General features: G+C 41.0%; 2 protein-coding genes across 2 annotated transcripts; one reads left to right on the forward strand and one right to left on the reverse strand.

The window, feature by feature from the left end:
• The first annotated feature begins 1,715 nt into the window (after window positions 1–1,715).
• LOC103389754 (tubulin alpha-1A chain-like) lies at window positions 1,716–4,888 on the forward strand. Its single transcript, XM_008325312.3, has 4 exons — window positions 1,716–1,873; window positions 2,944–3,166; window positions 3,272–3,420; window positions 3,830–4,888. The coding sequence occupies exons 1-4, from the start codon at window positions 1,871–1,873 to the stop codon at window positions 4,808–4,810; spliced, it is 1,356 nt and encodes a 451-aa protein (XP_008323534.1). The 5' UTR covers window positions 1,716–1,870; the 3' UTR covers window positions 4,811–4,888.
• Window positions 4,889–6,054: 1,166 nt separating this feature from the next.
• gpr137c (G protein-coupled receptor 137c) lies at window positions 6,055–15,961 on the reverse strand. The gene is made up of 8 exons (XM_008325314.3): window positions 14,937–15,961; window positions 12,352–12,401; window positions 11,712–11,819; window positions 11,477–11,615; window positions 10,714–10,863; window positions 9,679–9,804; window positions 9,470–9,591; window positions 6,055–9,104 (listed from the first exon to the last, which is right to left on the reverse strand). Exons 1-8 carry the CDS (start codon window positions 15,324–15,326, stop codon window positions 8,813–8,815), a joined length of 1,377 nt encoding a protein of 458 aa, XP_008323536.1. The 5' UTR covers window positions 15,327–15,961; the 3' UTR covers window positions 6,055–8,812.
• Window positions 15,962–16,649: the final 688 nt, after the last annotated feature.

Below are 16,649 nucleotides of genomic sequence, written 5' to 3' on the forward strand. Positions count from 1 at the left end.
TAAAAACTGCAGGATATTCTGTAGCAGAATAGAAGATAAGCAGAAGTTTTATTTAAATTTTATAACGGCCTTAAATGATCTTCCTCTGACCAGCAGATTTGACCAACCTTGTATGACTCAACAGCTTTTGGTGACAGTCCACTGAGGAAACATGACTTGACTTTCTGTCAGTCTCTGGTAAAATCAGAAGCTTCCAGTGGGTCTGGACTGAACAAGGGTGAATTTTAGCTTCACTAAATCTCTCTCTCTGTCTCTGTCTCTCTCTCTCTCTGTCTCTCTCTGTCTCTGTCTCTCTCTCTCTCTCTCTCTCTCTGACTCTTTCCTCTTCTGCTTTCTCCAAGGGACCAAGGGAGTGGTCCTGAAACTGATCTCACAGCATCAGTCAAAGACATGATCCTCGATGTAGTGACACAGCATATTTTCCAGCCATCACAGCACAAACTTGTAAAGCTTCTAGGTGCTCCAAAAAAAAGCTTTCTCTTTATGAGGTGATTTTTACCCTCTATATATCTGTATATTTTCTGTTGTCAACTCGTCAGAGTTAATTTCATGTATTACATGTAATTCCTCTCAAACCTGCTTTTTCCATTGAGCAAAGTAAATACAATTATCAAATCAGTGGCACAAATATAGAAAATACATTTTTGGACTTACAGCATCCCTTGTGTCCCTTGAAGGTGACCAACGCCCTAGTTTAGGTACCGCTGCATTAGCCCGGTATCACTCTTTGTTGTTATATCTGAGAGTGATGTCAGTTTCATACAAAAAAGATGTTTGGTTTGCTGCAGGCGGCCCACTGCTCTACAGTTACCTACTGGGATCAGATTGTATGAGGCTTTGAATTTGTGTTCTTTTCAATCAGACTAAAGCTAATGTACACATATCATTTCTGACCTGAAAGCTTTTGTTATTGACGCCCCAGATCTTTTGTTATTGGAAACCAGAGTCTGGTTGTTTTCAAGGCCATTATGTCATTTCAAGAAGACCATTTAATGTCCTTTCTGGCCCAAAGATAAATAGTGTGAGAAAAATGCAAACAGAGCAGTAACACATATTCACTTAGTTTAGTCTCCACAGGGTAAACTTCCATCAAGGGATCAGAGTCTGTTTAATTATCCTGCACTGTACAAGCACTGGAACTTAGAAAAGTAGGAGCCTCACCACTGACACTATGTTTACCGTTGTTTTTAAAACATTTACACAACATTTTAGTTGTTATTGGTCAAACACAGCTGCACCACTTAATTCTTAAAGGTACAAGAATTCCACAACACTCCATGACCAAGTATGTTTTAATACTATACTTAGGACAACATATGGTTGGCTTCTATTATCATGAAGGCACTTATACGAGCAAATAATTTATTCTGATTCTCAACAGTTTGAGAATGAAGATTTTAATTTCAAAAGTTGGAGAAATGCCGTAATTTTCAGTACTATTTTTAAAACGCAGAATTTTAACAATACCTCTGAATTCTAAAAATAATTCGGAAACTACCAAATTTATTTTAAAATAAGAACTGTTAAAAGTATTCCTGGTCATAAACGATGGGCATGACGCAGGGTTTTTTTTCCATGGCGAGATTAACTCACAGATGGACAATGATGGCAGCAGGAGGAAGAAGGTGGGTGTTGTAACAACAATTATCCAATAGAAAGACACTGTCGGTCAGAAATCTGAGACTGACAGGTGCAGGGGCCAATGGTAGTCCAACAGCCAGCGGCGCCGGGTCTTCTTCACTTGTGAATATAAAACTCTTCATCCTCATGTTCGCCATTATCTCTTACATCGACTCAGGAACGGTCGGAGTGTAAGATCATCGTGTGCAGAAGCTGTTAAAGTCCAGAAAACTCCAGAAAACGCCTCAAAATGGTAAGAAAGAAACGCATAAATATCTGATAAAATGTATATAATTGTATTAACAGTTCTGGGGTAGCGGCGGGAAACAAGCTAAAGAAAATACTCAAAATCTCGTTAGACGACATTTTTACTCAGTTTAAGTCGTTTTATGGAGTTGTGAATATACCGTTTGGAAGGTGAATTCTATTTTGTTCTGGTTTGAAAGAGATGGACTAGTGTGAACTGAGCCGAATTCTAAAATTGCAGTGTAAACGGAATGAATCGCGTCAGATTGGGTCCAACCTTGCTGTGACGCATTTTTTTGTACTTAGCAATCCTGGCTATAAAGCTTTCACTTTTATCGTTTCTTTCCTTTCTGCCCACCATAGTACTGTCATAGGACGTGGCTGAATAGGAGCAGACTACTGAATTTTTTATTTTTTTTAATAAAAGACAAACTAGTGTTTTTCCTCCAGCATCACCACCACCACCATCATTTTCTTCTTAAAAATGACGTCACTGCCTATAATCCAAATATTCGAAATGTGATAGTTCCTCAAAATTCCGTATTATAAGGTATGGGTTTTATTATGACTTGTTGCTTCGTCGACATCGTTGATAACAGACGTATTGCAACAATCTGATTTTAGAGACTAGGACTACATAATTAGTGGCTCTGTGACTACGTCACACCAGGTTTGTGAAATGATCAGTTGTATGCAGATTAAGCAAAGTGTGCATTGCAGTTAAAATCATCAGTATGAAAATCATACTGGTTTCTTCTCACCATTAGAGAATAAATGGTCGTTTTTACTGATTCGACCTAAATTCTGACATCTGTGATTCACATCAAGACATGCCTTTGAAACAGATGCTTGGTTCAGGCAGAGAGACTCAACCAGACATGGATAAACTGCCCTTTCAGCGCTGAGTCTGAGAAAGGCATTACAGATGCAGGAAAGATCTGCTGAGTTGTTATCCTGATGCTCCAGTACTGATGCAGCATGATGTGTTTAAGTGGTTGACTGCTTAGCTTCCCTGTTGTCCAGCAGCTGTTGATTTAAAAAAAAAAAAAAAAAACCCTGAAACTGGTCATCCTTCAGCGTGAGTGCATCTCCATACACGTTGGTCAGGCCGGAGTCCAGATTGGCAATGCATGCTGGGAGCTTTACTGTCTGGAACATGGAATCCAGCCCAACGGACAAATGCCTAGTGACAAGACTGTGGGAGGAGGTGACGATTCCTGCAACACATTCTTCAGTGAGACTGGAGCTGGAAAGCATGTTCCCAGAGCTGTGTTCGTCGACCTGGAGCCAACCGTCATTGGTGAGGTCATATCCAAAAAAATTGGATTCAAAAGTTCAATTTTAAATCAGAATTGAAACAAAATTGTTCAAAAAATTAAATTGAGTGTCTATTTTGTCTCACTAGATGAGGTCCGCACTGGAACTTACCGTCAGCTCTTCCACCCTGAGCAGATGATCACAGGAAAGGAGGATGCTGCCAACAACTATGCCCGTGGACACTACACCATTGGCAAAGAAATCATTGACCTGGTTCTGGACCGGACCCGCAAACTGGTGAGTTAATGAAGCCATGTTACCACCGCTATATTTATTTGCTGTATCATCTTCTCTGTCAGAGTTTTTTTTTATTTGACTTTGTCTGTAATCTCTCTCATGCACTGCTGAAATATGTTATATAAATTACACCAAGAAACAGGTTTTGTTCTGAGTCTGCAGGCTTCAACAGCAAGACATGGAGTCTCGAGCTGCTAAAAACATTTGTTTAAAAAAAACAGTGTGTTTGATGGCACCAAACACCATTAGGTTCAGCAACTACAAACATTAGACTGTTGTAATGGACTTAATTTTATCGACAAAACATATTGGCAGTTGATTCTTAATTAACACTGTAAAGAAATATAGTACAGAAAATGTGAAATTTCAGATCTTCATCTGGATCGATGTCCTACTCTTCTGTCCACAGGCTGACCAGTGCACTGGTCTGCAGGGATTCTTGGTTTTCCACAGTTTTGGTGGTGGTACTGGTTCAGGCTTCACCTCCCTGCTGATGGAGCGTCTGTCTGTAGACTATGGTAAGAAGTCCAAGCTGGAGTTCTCCGTCTACCCTGCTCCTCAGGTCTCCACCGCTGTGGTAGAACCCTACAACTCCATTCTGACCACCCACACCACCCTGGAGCACTCAGACTGTGCCTTCATGGTGGACAACGAAGCTATCTACGACATCTGCCGCAGGAACCTGGACATCGAGCGTCCCAGCTACACCAACCTGAACAGGTTGATCGGTCAGATCGTCTCCTCCATCACAGCCTCCCTGAGGTTTGACGGAGCCCTTAACGTTGATCTGACAGAATTCCAGACCAACCTGGTGCCCTATCCTCGTATCCACTTCCCTCTGGCCACCTACGCCCCTGTCATCTCAGCAGAGAAGGCGTACCACGAGCAGCTGTCAGTGTCTGAGATCACCAATTCCTGCTTCGAACCCGCCAATCAAATGGTGAAGTGCGACCCTCGCCATGGTAAGTACATGGCCTGCTGCCTTCTGTACCGTGGTGATGTGGTGCCCAAAGACGTCAACGCCGCTATCGCCCACATCAAGACCAAACGCACCATCCAATTTGTGGACTGGTGTCCCACGGGCTTCAAAGTGGGCATCAACTACCAGCCCCCCACAGTGGTTCCTGGAGGTGACCTGGCCAAAGTCCAGAGGGCAGTGTGTATGCTGAGCAACACTACAGCAATTGCCGAGGCCTGGGCTCGTCTGGACCACAAGTTTGACCTGATGTACGCCAAGCGAGCCTTCGTCCACTGGTATGTGGGTGAAGGGATGGAAGAAGGAGAGTTCTCTGAGGCCAGAGAAGATATGGCAGCGCTGGAGAAGGACTACGAGGAGGTGGGAGTGGACTCAGTCGAAGGAGAGGGAGAGGAGGAAGGAGACGAGTATTAGATTGAACACAAAGTTCTGTCAAAAAAATCACATGTTGTTCAGTTTGACTCCAAATTAAAAAGTCAGTATCAAAATCAACTGCTTTTCCTCTTTCTTTACCTTTAATGAGTTCTTTACCAGTGTTGCTGCTCATTGCTGAATGTGTGGTATGGACACAAGCCAACTTGTAGCCATGTTAGCTTCTGACTCATTGGCTGCTGGTAAAGGTATATTTTAGCTTACAGCAGTTACATGAAGGACAACTGAAGTGGGAGGAGGGGAGGGGCAACTGAGTGACTGCTTGGAAAGTGGTGGTACTGAACTTCAGTGGATGAGTACCTGAAACAGGAGATGATCAAACACCCAAAACTAGAGGGAGGAACGTGTGATCACAAGGGTTGAGGTGTGAATGTAGCTTATTGGAGACCAATGGAACTCGTACACAGCTGTGTATATTTTAGCTGGACTTTGTTAACAATTGTTAAAAATATAAAATATATTTAGAAATATGTATATTAAATATATAAAGTATTTAAAACATTTTCTGCTAAATTCCAACACTTTGTTAGTTAATGTCTTTAGGCTTTTTGTCTACATTCTTATTCCTAATAGTTACATCCTAATAATCAGCACAAACCTGAAATATGATTTACTTATTTTCCCAACAAAAAAAACTTAATAGACAGATTGAACTTTTAGAAAACATCCCCCAAGTTGTTTTTTTCCCCAAAGTGGCAACAGTAACCTTCAGTGGTTGGTAATAGGAGCAGACAAAATGCCTCTAACCAAATTCCAACGGTAGTTTGTTTAAAAAATATATTTTTTGCTCTATTTGGTAAAATGCAGGCTATTTCTCTAGCATTTTTTTATGTATTCATTTTGGAGGGTTTTTTTTTTACCAATTAGATCATTTCTTTTATCATAGTTTAATTTCTCAGATTTACTTTTATCTAGTCTGACCTTTGATGACAATCTTAATTTTTTTTACAATTAGTAGGCTTTAAAATATTTATCACATAGATTTTGTCATTTCTAACCTGTTTTTTCTTTTTACATTTGTAGTTATTTTTATGGAATCATCAGTGAATTGTTTTAGTAATTTTTATATATAGTCCTTTAATAATTTATAGCTTCCATTCTTTTTGTAGCATTCAGTTCTTTTAAAACTCCTGTAATTATGAAACCAGTTGTGCGCTGGTGTCACATCAACATTTTTTAGCTGTCCTGCCAAACATGAACCTAATGAATGTCTCCAGAGTCATGTCTAAAACAGTGCATTGGGCCTTTAATTGGTTCCAAACATGGTAGTGCTTCTCACCCATACATTGTTAGTGATCTGTCTCAACATTTACATTCACTTTGGCCATGGTTGAAAGTATGATATCAAACATAAGCAGATAGAGCAAATGACACACTTATAAACACACAAGAACATGTACGACAGAAAGAAAACCAGATTTTAACATTTACAGGAGCAGTGGGATTTAGGGCATAAATCAACAATAATGATGTTATTGTTGATTTTTAAATCTTTTTTGTTATGACTACAAGCCCTGAATGTATGGTCAATGTAACACACTGCTCCTCTAAAGTTCACATGCTTGATAAGGGTTTTGGTCATAAGTGCTGATTTCAGCCCAATAAGAATAAGAATTCATTAAAGTGATCAAGCTCACGGATCATGACAGTCATAAGGTTAGGAATCAAGGAGAGTGAAAAACTAAACTATAAAATCAGGCAGACAGTAGATCCATGTCCAAACACAACGTAAAAGGCTGATAGAAGCACACTTCTGCTACGACTTTAGCTGCATTTCCATCCTAAAGTACCAGGAGCTGTTAGTCCACGCAGGGAAGCATTTACAAGGACAGGATCTTGTCCTGGTCACAGATTGGCATCTCCGGATCTTTCTGGATGTCCTGCCTGGGCTTCCTTGTAAATTGGTGGATTAAAAGTGCTTAAACGTTTGTTATAAGGAACCTCATTCTGAGCAAGACATTTCCAAGTCCCTGCATCAGAAAAGATCTGGACGACCAAACAAACCTTCACAAAAATGTCCTGATTATTTGTAAATGAACCTTAAGGCGCTATAAAAATATAAGCAATTATTATTATTATTATTAAGGTTACACTCGTACCAGCTAACCCAGGCGCGGGCAAACTTTTTGACCCGTGGGCCACAATGGGTCCTAAAATTTGACATGGAGGCCGGGTCAGGAGCAGATAGATGAAGTGTTCGTATGAACTAAGACAAATGACGTGTAAAAGTCGTGCATAAATGCTTAAATGCTTTTAGCCTTTTCTACACCATCAGTGCAGGAAAAAGGCAGAAATATAGTGATAGAAATCAATAACATAAATTAGACAAGTTTCGCGGCCGAATTCCATAGCCAAATGGGCCACATCTGGCCCCTAGGCCGTAGTTTGCCCATGCCTGAGCTAACCTAACACACAGAGATGCAGATGTATAAGTATGCACACAGCAAGGTTTAAAAAAAAAAGAAGAAGAAACATACAACACCCCGATCATTTTTTTGTGCAAAAATATTTTCTTTAAGGAATGAAAAATCTTTGATAGGGTTAAAAATGTATTGGCACATGGATGCTGCCTTTCTCTAACTCGAAAGTCTTTCTTAGATGTCTCTCTCAAAAGAGCTTCCTACTCTACTGGGAATGTATAAATGGAACAGCATTGGCAAATAACTGGAAACGTTCCACGAACTGCAGCCGCAGTGGTTCCTCAAGGACACCTCCTTGGTGGAATGATGAACCTGCTCATTGGATCAGTTCTTTGGCAGAATTTGATGATGATCGTGATTAAAAAAAAAACGACATTAAAAATTAAAAGGAGACAAAGTTGTACATTCAAACTCTTTCACCTCTTCTATCCAATAGTCAACTTTTAAGTGCAAAAGAGGGTCACAGCCCACAAAAAGTTGGCTTTTTGGTCAAATATCTTGTATGTAGAAAACACACCTTCCACACAGTTGTGATGCTACTCTCCAGTTTGACTTACTGCAGTTTTTCTCTACACCTGGGCGTTACTTTAACTCTTTGTTCTCACAGGATTCCTCCGACCCTGTTGCAGCCGTTCACAGCTTTAAACCGTTGGACCAGGTTTGTGCTCCACACTGCAGTTCACATGGCAGCAGTGTGACTAAGACAAAAAAAAATTTACTTTTTAAATCGTAATAATCTCTGAAATTCGCACTTTTTCAAAGCAAAAGCAAAGCAGCTTGTACAAGTAGCTTGGAATAACTTTACAGGATTGTTAGCAGCCTTTGTTTGGCACTGAAGATTAATCACAGTTTAACATGTAATCATTTGCTTAAATGAAACGAATATAAGCGTGCAGAGAGCTTTTTTTGTTTGTATTTTTTGTAGTTTGGTTATAAACCAACCCTATATGTTTGCTAGTAGCTGAAGCTTGTCCTCAACCAAAGGCGAATTAGCGGGAGCTAATTCCTGTCAAAGCTTGATTTTTTGTTGTTGTTCCATTTAAACCCACTGTTCTAAAGAATGGTGTCCATACCACTGGACTGGTGGTACTTGGGCTCCCTCTAGTGGCAAATAAAGGAATCCAAATTCAAATAGGATTGTGTGAGTTGGTTAGTTTTCAAATGCAGCTGTTACAGTATGTATCCTGGCTTGCTCTCTCTCTCTCTCTCCCTCTCTCTCTCTCTCTGTCAGAATGCTACTTCTGTACAGTGTGTAGATAGGCTAATAATCTCATTAGGAACAGATTATCTCCTTCCACTACAGTCTTTAGTTGACCTGCACCTCTGTATCTTAATGTTGGTCATACTAATGAAACTTGACGAAGAGCAAAATCATTTTGAGGTGTACGCTCTGTAAAACATGTGAGATCCAATTGGGCACCTGCCTTATAGGGGTAGTAACTTTGTGCACACGGCGTATACCCAGCGTGGGCCCCAGAAGTGGTTTAGACCATCCTTGGACACCACCTGCTCTGGTGAAGTCTGATGATACACACCATCAGTCTGGTCTATTTATCAATGTCTCCTAATTCTGTGGGGTGGAGCCGTTGGTCTGCGAGCCACAGAAATAGTTCTGTGAGCCGGAGTAGTAGTTACTGTGGTGATGGTGCTGGGGGTTGTTGTTGTTCTGAGGGGTGGAATAGTAGTTGTGGTGGTGATGGTGGTGGTGACGCTGGATGTTCCCGTAGGCGAAGAGGAGCGGGGCAGTGGAGGAAGGCGGTTCTTGAGCGGATGCTACGGCAGCTGTCACTGTCCCGTTACACTGGATGGAGCCGTACCAGGTGGAGGCTCCCAGCTGGGGGGCGGAGGAGAGGAGGCTGGAGGGAGGAAGGGGTTCAAATGAAGCAGTTTTTATTTCTTTCACTTTACTAGTTTAGTAAAAGAAAAACAGAGGCTAATGATATGCTTTTTACTTTGATTCTTACTGAGATTTCTAACAAACTCAGAAAGCTAAATGGAACCCAGCCATCACTGTTGTGACCTCTGGTCTATACATTTTAATACAGAAATGACCACCGAACCTCATGTAATTTTATCTATGGACCCTAGGGGTCGCCAACCCACATTGCCACCTCTGACGTTGAAGCTGTGTTAGCTTGTTCCTCTGGCTGTGATCCACATATGTATGTATCAGAGCTGTGTGTGTGTGTGTGTGTGTGTGTGTGTGTGTAAAGACAGCCACCTTGCCCTGTCATTTCTGTTGATGCTTCTGGACAGATCATCTTCACTGTCGTAGCGTCGCGGGTTGTCAAAAAAGAAGGATCTGGAGCTGAAGCTGTGACTGTTGATCATCCCTCCAGGAACCTGGACAGTGGAGACATTTGGCGTCGACTCATCACTACGTTACGGCTCAGAGGGAGTTGAACCGATGGTGTTTCGGTATTTAATTACCAGGTTTTGGTTGGGCCGCTGGACTCTGAAGAACATCACCATCAGGCTGGTGGGCAGCAGCTCCCAGAAGAACAGGATGATCCCGAACACGATGTAGGCTACACCGCTGATCTGCTGTACGTCAGCCTGCATCAGTCAAACACACAGAGAAGACCTGAGGAGTCAACCACGGGACCATCTCTGCCCTAAACATCCAGGAACTTCCAGAAACATCGAGCTGTGAATCCAGGGGCTGCTGTGGTTCTACTGCAGGAACCTGGAACTGTGCAATTTTAACTACAGGAACCAGTACTGAGACTTAGGAAGAGCAGCGGGATTATAACTCAGGCCGCAGAGTTTGGTTGGTCAACAATGTCCTCAGGTTGGACAGAGCTCAGTTCCAATACTGAACCAAGACCTTCTGTAGGAAAGACAAGAAAATAAAACTGGCTGTGGGTTCAACTCTCTTTTACAAACACACACACACACACACACACCAACGTGGCCACCTCTACAACACTGTCTTCCAGTTCGTATCAGTGTAGATACTATTGGCAAGAACACAAATAAAAAATACTGGAGACAGAACAAAGAACCATGTGGACCATGGAGGTACCAGGAACTACTGTACAGTACTGTGTGTGTGTGTGTGTGTGTGTGTGTTTACACTGGAGGAGGAGGAGGAACTGTATCTCTGATCATATCAGATATACGGAAATAGAACAAACATCAGTTTGTGTTGTTGGACTGACAGCTGTTATCTGGTCAGGTTACAACGGCAGACCACACACACACACACACACACACACACACACGCTTCACATAGAACCAATACATTCCCAGTCCTTACATCCTAACCTCAATTGTTACAAATGCCTAATCTTAATCCGTTCCCAAATTTTAATCTGACCTTTGTTCTAATCCTAACTCCAAACTAAATCTCTAATCTGCAATTACCCTCGTACTCTATAGGCCTGCAAAAAAGGCCCACACACAAAACACACACACACACACACACACACACACAGTAATCCACAACTAGAGTTTTCCTCTTACCTGATCAGAGACACTGAACCAGCCACAGTTGAAGGGACTGGATCTGTCCACGGGGGACAAAGACACCACCACCAGGTTATAACAGGCCCTGGACGTGTACAGCAGAATCACCACGGCTCCTATCACAGTTGCCTGGCACACGGACGTACCCTGTAGGAAAAGAAACGGTGTCAGACACCTGGTGGACACCGCTCACTGTCCACACCAGAGAGAAGACAGAAAATCAGTGATTTGAGGAGCTACTGCTCCACTGCTGCCCCCTGTGGTCAGTTTTTATCACTGAATGTGGTGTATTAAATTCCAAAATTACCGACCAACACATTTGAACTCAACGAGAAAGTCAGCAGCCAATCGTAATTTCATTTTAAAACGCTGATTCTTCACTGGACGTTTCTACAGCATACTGCTTTTTTTTTTTTTTTTTTTTTTAGCAAACCTCAGCTATATATGTGCAGACATGGCTCGTTTTAGCTGTTTTTATCATTTTCCAAGCTACTTTTCTGCATTATTTGTGGCATCTCTCTGGAAAATATAAGCTAATTCAGAGTTTTCTTTATATATTACACCTGATGTTTGGCTCTTTTTGCAATAATGATCCCATCTTTAAATGCTGAGCTAACTGTGTTACTATATTAGGCTGTTTTTATTACCAATGTACAACATTGTGCCTGTTGTATAGTTGGCTGATTTTATTTTGTGATCCCTGCAGGAGTCTGGTGGTTGTTAGGTAGGTGTGTGTGTGTGTGTGTGTGTGTGTTTTTACCTTAGACTCCAGATAAACATTGGCTGATGACATTTTGGCGATCTTGAAGATGCAGACAGACAGAGAGACGGCGCAGAGGACGAAGAGACTGTCGTTGATCAGCACACGAGCCAGGACGGTGTGTCGTACTGTACCATCGCTGTAGACCAAGACAACAGGTATTAAACCATCAGCATCAGCGTCAGTGAAACAACATAATAATGGAGGCTCCTCTGCTGGCGTGGCTTCTTCTGACCTGGGTGATTGTGGCTGATCCACAGCCTCCTCCACCAACAGGGCACATGTTAGGTTCACCACCAGGAAGAAGACACTGAGACACAGGAAGAAGAGACGCAGAGGAATCCTGGGAAACAAAGTAAGTTAACAAAAGATTTATTTCCATTAAAAGTTTTTATTTTTTTTTATAATCAAGTCAAATTATTGCAGGACAGATAAAAGAACAAGCGGTAAAGAATTGACAAAAACGACATGCAGAACAGTGGCCACTAGTGTTAGAAAATGGGTACTGCAGTTATTTATTTTGTTTGTATCAATATTCTACTCACATTTTAATTAGTAAGGTTGAAAAGTTCTGTTAGGCAACTGGACGTGAATTTTCTAAAAGTTGCCTAACAGAACTTTTCAACCTTGACCGTGACCTGGATGACTGTATGACTAGTAATTTGTTTTATCTTGATGCCTAATCTAATAACTGAATAGATCACTGTAAATAGGATTATTTATACATTTAAATATTTAGATCAGATATTTTAGTTACCTAATTCCCATGCAAAATGCGTGACAGTATTTGAATAAAACGTGGCACTTTTTCAACAACAGAAACAACCATTGCATAGCAGATGCAAAATGCTGACACAGTTTCAGGACAGACTTACTTGTATTTGGTGAATTCTGGAGAGAATTTCGCTTTGGCCTTAAACATCACCTGAGAATAAACAAGGACACAAACAAATGTTAAAATGGTTTCACTAAGTGTTTACTGGTCACTTCATTTCTTGGTTGCACATTAACTATGTCTGCCCTACATTCTCACATGAACATGAAAGGCTGTGTGTGTGTGTGTGTGTGTGTGTGTGTGTGTCAGCATTTTCCTTCACCAGCGAAGGAGGCATCAGATCAGCTGACCACTGTGTTGTGTAGGCAGCAGATAGTGTCAGAGCTGCAGAGAACTAACAGTGCGTCAGAACATAACTAATATGTGTGTGTTTTACAGCTCACAGATAAATTCAAACTTGATAATACAGAGAGGTTTTCAAAAAATAACTCTATGAATAAAAATTATTACTCAATAGAGGTTAAAAAACAGAGCATGTTTATACAACTGGAGGTTTCAGGGTTTTTTTTGGTTGAGTTTTGAGGAGGTTCTGTTTAGCCGTGTAACTGCACTTGGTTTGTGTGTAAGCTCACTTTGACCGTAGGCCGTGTCTCGGACAGGAGGAGGTGGGTTAAGAACCCGTTAAGAGCAGAGTCAACATGAAGAGGCGGTGGGTGAGGAATGTGTCTGTTTGTTTGTTTATTTAACTTTTTTTAAATAGCCACATGTCAACTAGCTGAGGTTGTCATAATATAAAATCTGTCATCCACCACTAAGACTCAGCATTGTCCACCACCAGCTACAATGTTCCTGTGTCTTTGCAACAAAGTCTTTAGTTTTCTTCGTCCGCAAACAGCTCAGATTAGAGAAAACATTGTTTCGAACTATTCTTGATGAACACCTCTGTTCTATGGAGCCTGGCTCCCAAAAACATATTTGATGTGATAAACATGATGGTCATGTTTGATTCACCTAGGACTGTCCTGTCAATGTCCAAGGACTGTACAGAATCTAAAAGTTGATTTGATCTCTCTTTTTAAACTTTGGTCCAAGTCCCATGTTTTATTGTCCAGCTTCTAAAAATGACGTTTGTTTCAAATTCTGTTTAACCACCGAGGAAATGTTTGCAGATCAGAGACACTCGAAGTCTGAGGAGGAAAATATGAAGCTACTCAGACGACCTGACCAATCTAGAGGTTGGAACCACATGTTGGAAAACCTGGTGTCCAGTCACATGGCCTCCACACCAATGACAGGGATAAATATTTACTGGTATGGAAAAACTGCTGCAACCACAAACCTGATGGATTTGTCAGCTGTCAGAAGACAAGAAGGAAGTTTGGACTGGCCACAGATCAGATATGGGTTCAGGGTTTGGATCTGGGAATGGTTTTTTTGCCCAAAACCACGATATGAAAATGTCTTTAAATGATACATACTGCCACAGATGACAACAACAGTGGTCTGGGCTGTTGAGAGAACACAGCAATTATTTGATTGGACCCAAACACAGCTATGAATTAATCAGTCTGTGCTGGCCCACATCTGGTATGTGGACAGTGGACCACATTTGAACCAAAGTCCTCTGATTTTGGCTGAACTCAGACACTGGCCAAAGGTGTTGACTTTGTCCAAACCTTATGGCCTGACGTTGGTTTGAGTAACAGACTGTGGTCCAGTGGCATTAGGGAAAATGTGTGAGTGTGGTGAACAGGTTAAGCTGTGAGTGCGAGACACAAAAAGTGATGTCACTGTTTTGTGTATTTGTACCAGCATCAGAAATGTCAGACTACTGCATTAGGCTGAGAATAAAACCAGTTCATGGTGCTTGGATGTTAGAATAGAAATTATATTAAACTGCTGAAATGAGGAACAGAGTTATTATTAGGGGAAATGAACTGCTAATGTATTAAAACATTATCACAGATAAACTGCTGAAATGAGCTGCTAATGTATTAAAACATTATCACAGGCAGTGAAGGCACCACTTTAAATGGGCTGGAGATGTCCTGTTATTGAAACTGAGGATACTGTATTTACAATATAACTAGATAGATAGATAGATAGATAGATAGATAGATAGATCTTTATTAATCACTTTGGGAAATTAAAGAGGTCAAGGTTTCCTTCTAGGTTTTGCTGTGATATTTTTATAAATGTATGTCACATTGGTAATACATTACAGCCACTGTATTGTTATGCTGCTGTTGGTTGTCTTTTAGGTATGCATCGGTTTTGTATGCATTTAGTTGTTCTTAAACTTTTTGCTGCGTGTACCAACGCATGCGGAGAAAATCATGTATCCCTAATAAGATAAGTAGCTCATTTATTAAAGCCGTTCTGACTAAAATACAGCGGTGCTAGGTTTCCTGGGTTTCTGCCCACTCCCCCTCCTTGTTATCAAAGGTTTCCCATTTTAAGCCATGGATGAAGTGTTTTTAAGCGCTTCATTTTATGTACCTCAAATATTTGCCGACACTGTGTGAAAATGAGATTAGGAGCCAAAGCACTCCAACTGGTGTGCAGTTGAGAACCACATTCGAAGGATGTAAACAACTTTTTAAGACTGGTGCCGTGCTGGTTACAGCCGTGAGCTGAATGTTAGCTGTTGTAGAAGCAGCACTGGTCCATGTCGGTGTGTGTCACCTGTGTGAAGTAGAGGTTGAGCAGACACAGGGTGAAGAACTGCAGACACACTGGGCAGCAGTAGAGGAGCCAGTAGGCCAGAGGCTGCAGCTGGTTGGCCTGGGCCACATTGGTGAAGTAGAAGGAGAAGAGGGTCGTCCTGAGAGCTGCCCACAGCAGACACAGGAACAAAAACACACTCTGGAAGCTGAAGCGCTTGTGTCCGTAGTGCAGAATGAGCCAGAGCTGCAGGTAGACGAAGAGGAAGATCAGGAGGTAGAGGGCAGTGTAGACGGTCGTCAGACTCAGCTCCAGGGTCGGGGAGACCAGTGATGATGGCCCGGGACTGGACTCCTTTTTCTTCAGGGAGGTGAACACATGAGAGCTGAGCTGCTCTCCTGCAGAAAACATCTCCACCGAAGAAACACAGGAGGCCAAAAATAAGAGACTAAAACTGGGTCAATCCAGGGGCTTTAAAACCACCACGGAGGACAAAAAAGAGCAGTAAAAAACTGCGATGAAAGATTCGGAAAACGAGATGCATCGTGGAACTGCGTTGTCGGGGAAAGATTCTACAGATGCAGCAGAGTTGCGTCTTATTTCGCCAAATATAGGCTTAAAAACAACACGAGAAAAAAAGAAATCCCTGTGTGATTCTGTGCTCTGCAAAGAAAAAAACAAGTTGAGGGGGGAACAACCTCCAGATCAGCTGTGATGTTGTCTTAAACCCCACCCCCTTACTTTCAGTCCAAGTGGAAACGAGCGCTGTTAAACCGCCATTTTGGCTCTCATCCGGCACAGTGTAAACGCGAAATTGTCGTCCCAGGAGCCGCCGAACTGGGCCAGTTTCTGAGCCATAGCTCCCAAGGATTTAGTAACCACGCCTACTCAAAAAGGAAAACATTCGATTGGTTTGTTTCACGCAGTGTCCCACCTCAAAACAAAGGACCTCTTCTTAATTGGTTCATTCTATCACCCAACCCCCGAAGTTCTCCCACCTTATTGAGTCATCGTGATGTCACATGCAGCTGAAATACTCGCCCCCTTTCCAAACTCGTGACCGCGCAGTCAAACCGAATCACTCGTCTGATTGGCTAAAGGTAAGCACATGAGCGAACGCTATCAAAAAAGTGTTATCAAAACAAGTTTTCCTTGAATACATCATTCGCATAATATATGATAAGTTTATCATCCCTGTGACGGATTGATGTTGTAGATAGATAGATAGATAGATAGATAAATAAATAGATAGATAGATAAATAGATAGATAGATAGATAGAAAACTAGATAGATAGATAGATAGATAAATAAATAAATAGCTAGATAGATAGATAGATAGATAGATAAATAAATAAATAGATAGATAGATAGATAAATAAATAAATAGCTAGATAGATAGATAGATAGATATATAGATAGATAGATAAATAGATAGATAAATAGATAGATAAATAGATAGATAGATAAATAGATAGATAGATAAATAGATAGATAAATAGATAGATAGATAGATAGATAAATAAATAAATAGCTAGATAGATAGATAGATAGATAGATATATAGATAGATAGATAGATAAATAGATAGATAAATAGATAGATAGATAGATAGATAAATAGATAGATAGATAGATAAATAAATAGATAGATAAATAGATAGATAAATAGATAGATAGATAAATAGATAGATAAATAGATAGATAAATAGATAGATAGATAAATAGATAGATAGAT

Source organism: Cynoglossus semilaevis, chromosome 14 (assembly GCF_000523025.1).
Source record: "Cynoglossus semilaevis isolate Cse_v1.0 chromosome 14, Cse_v1.0, whole genome shotgun sequence".
Lineage (NCBI taxonomy): Eukaryota > Metazoa > Chordata > Actinopteri > Pleuronectiformes > Cynoglossidae > Cynoglossus > Cynoglossus semilaevis.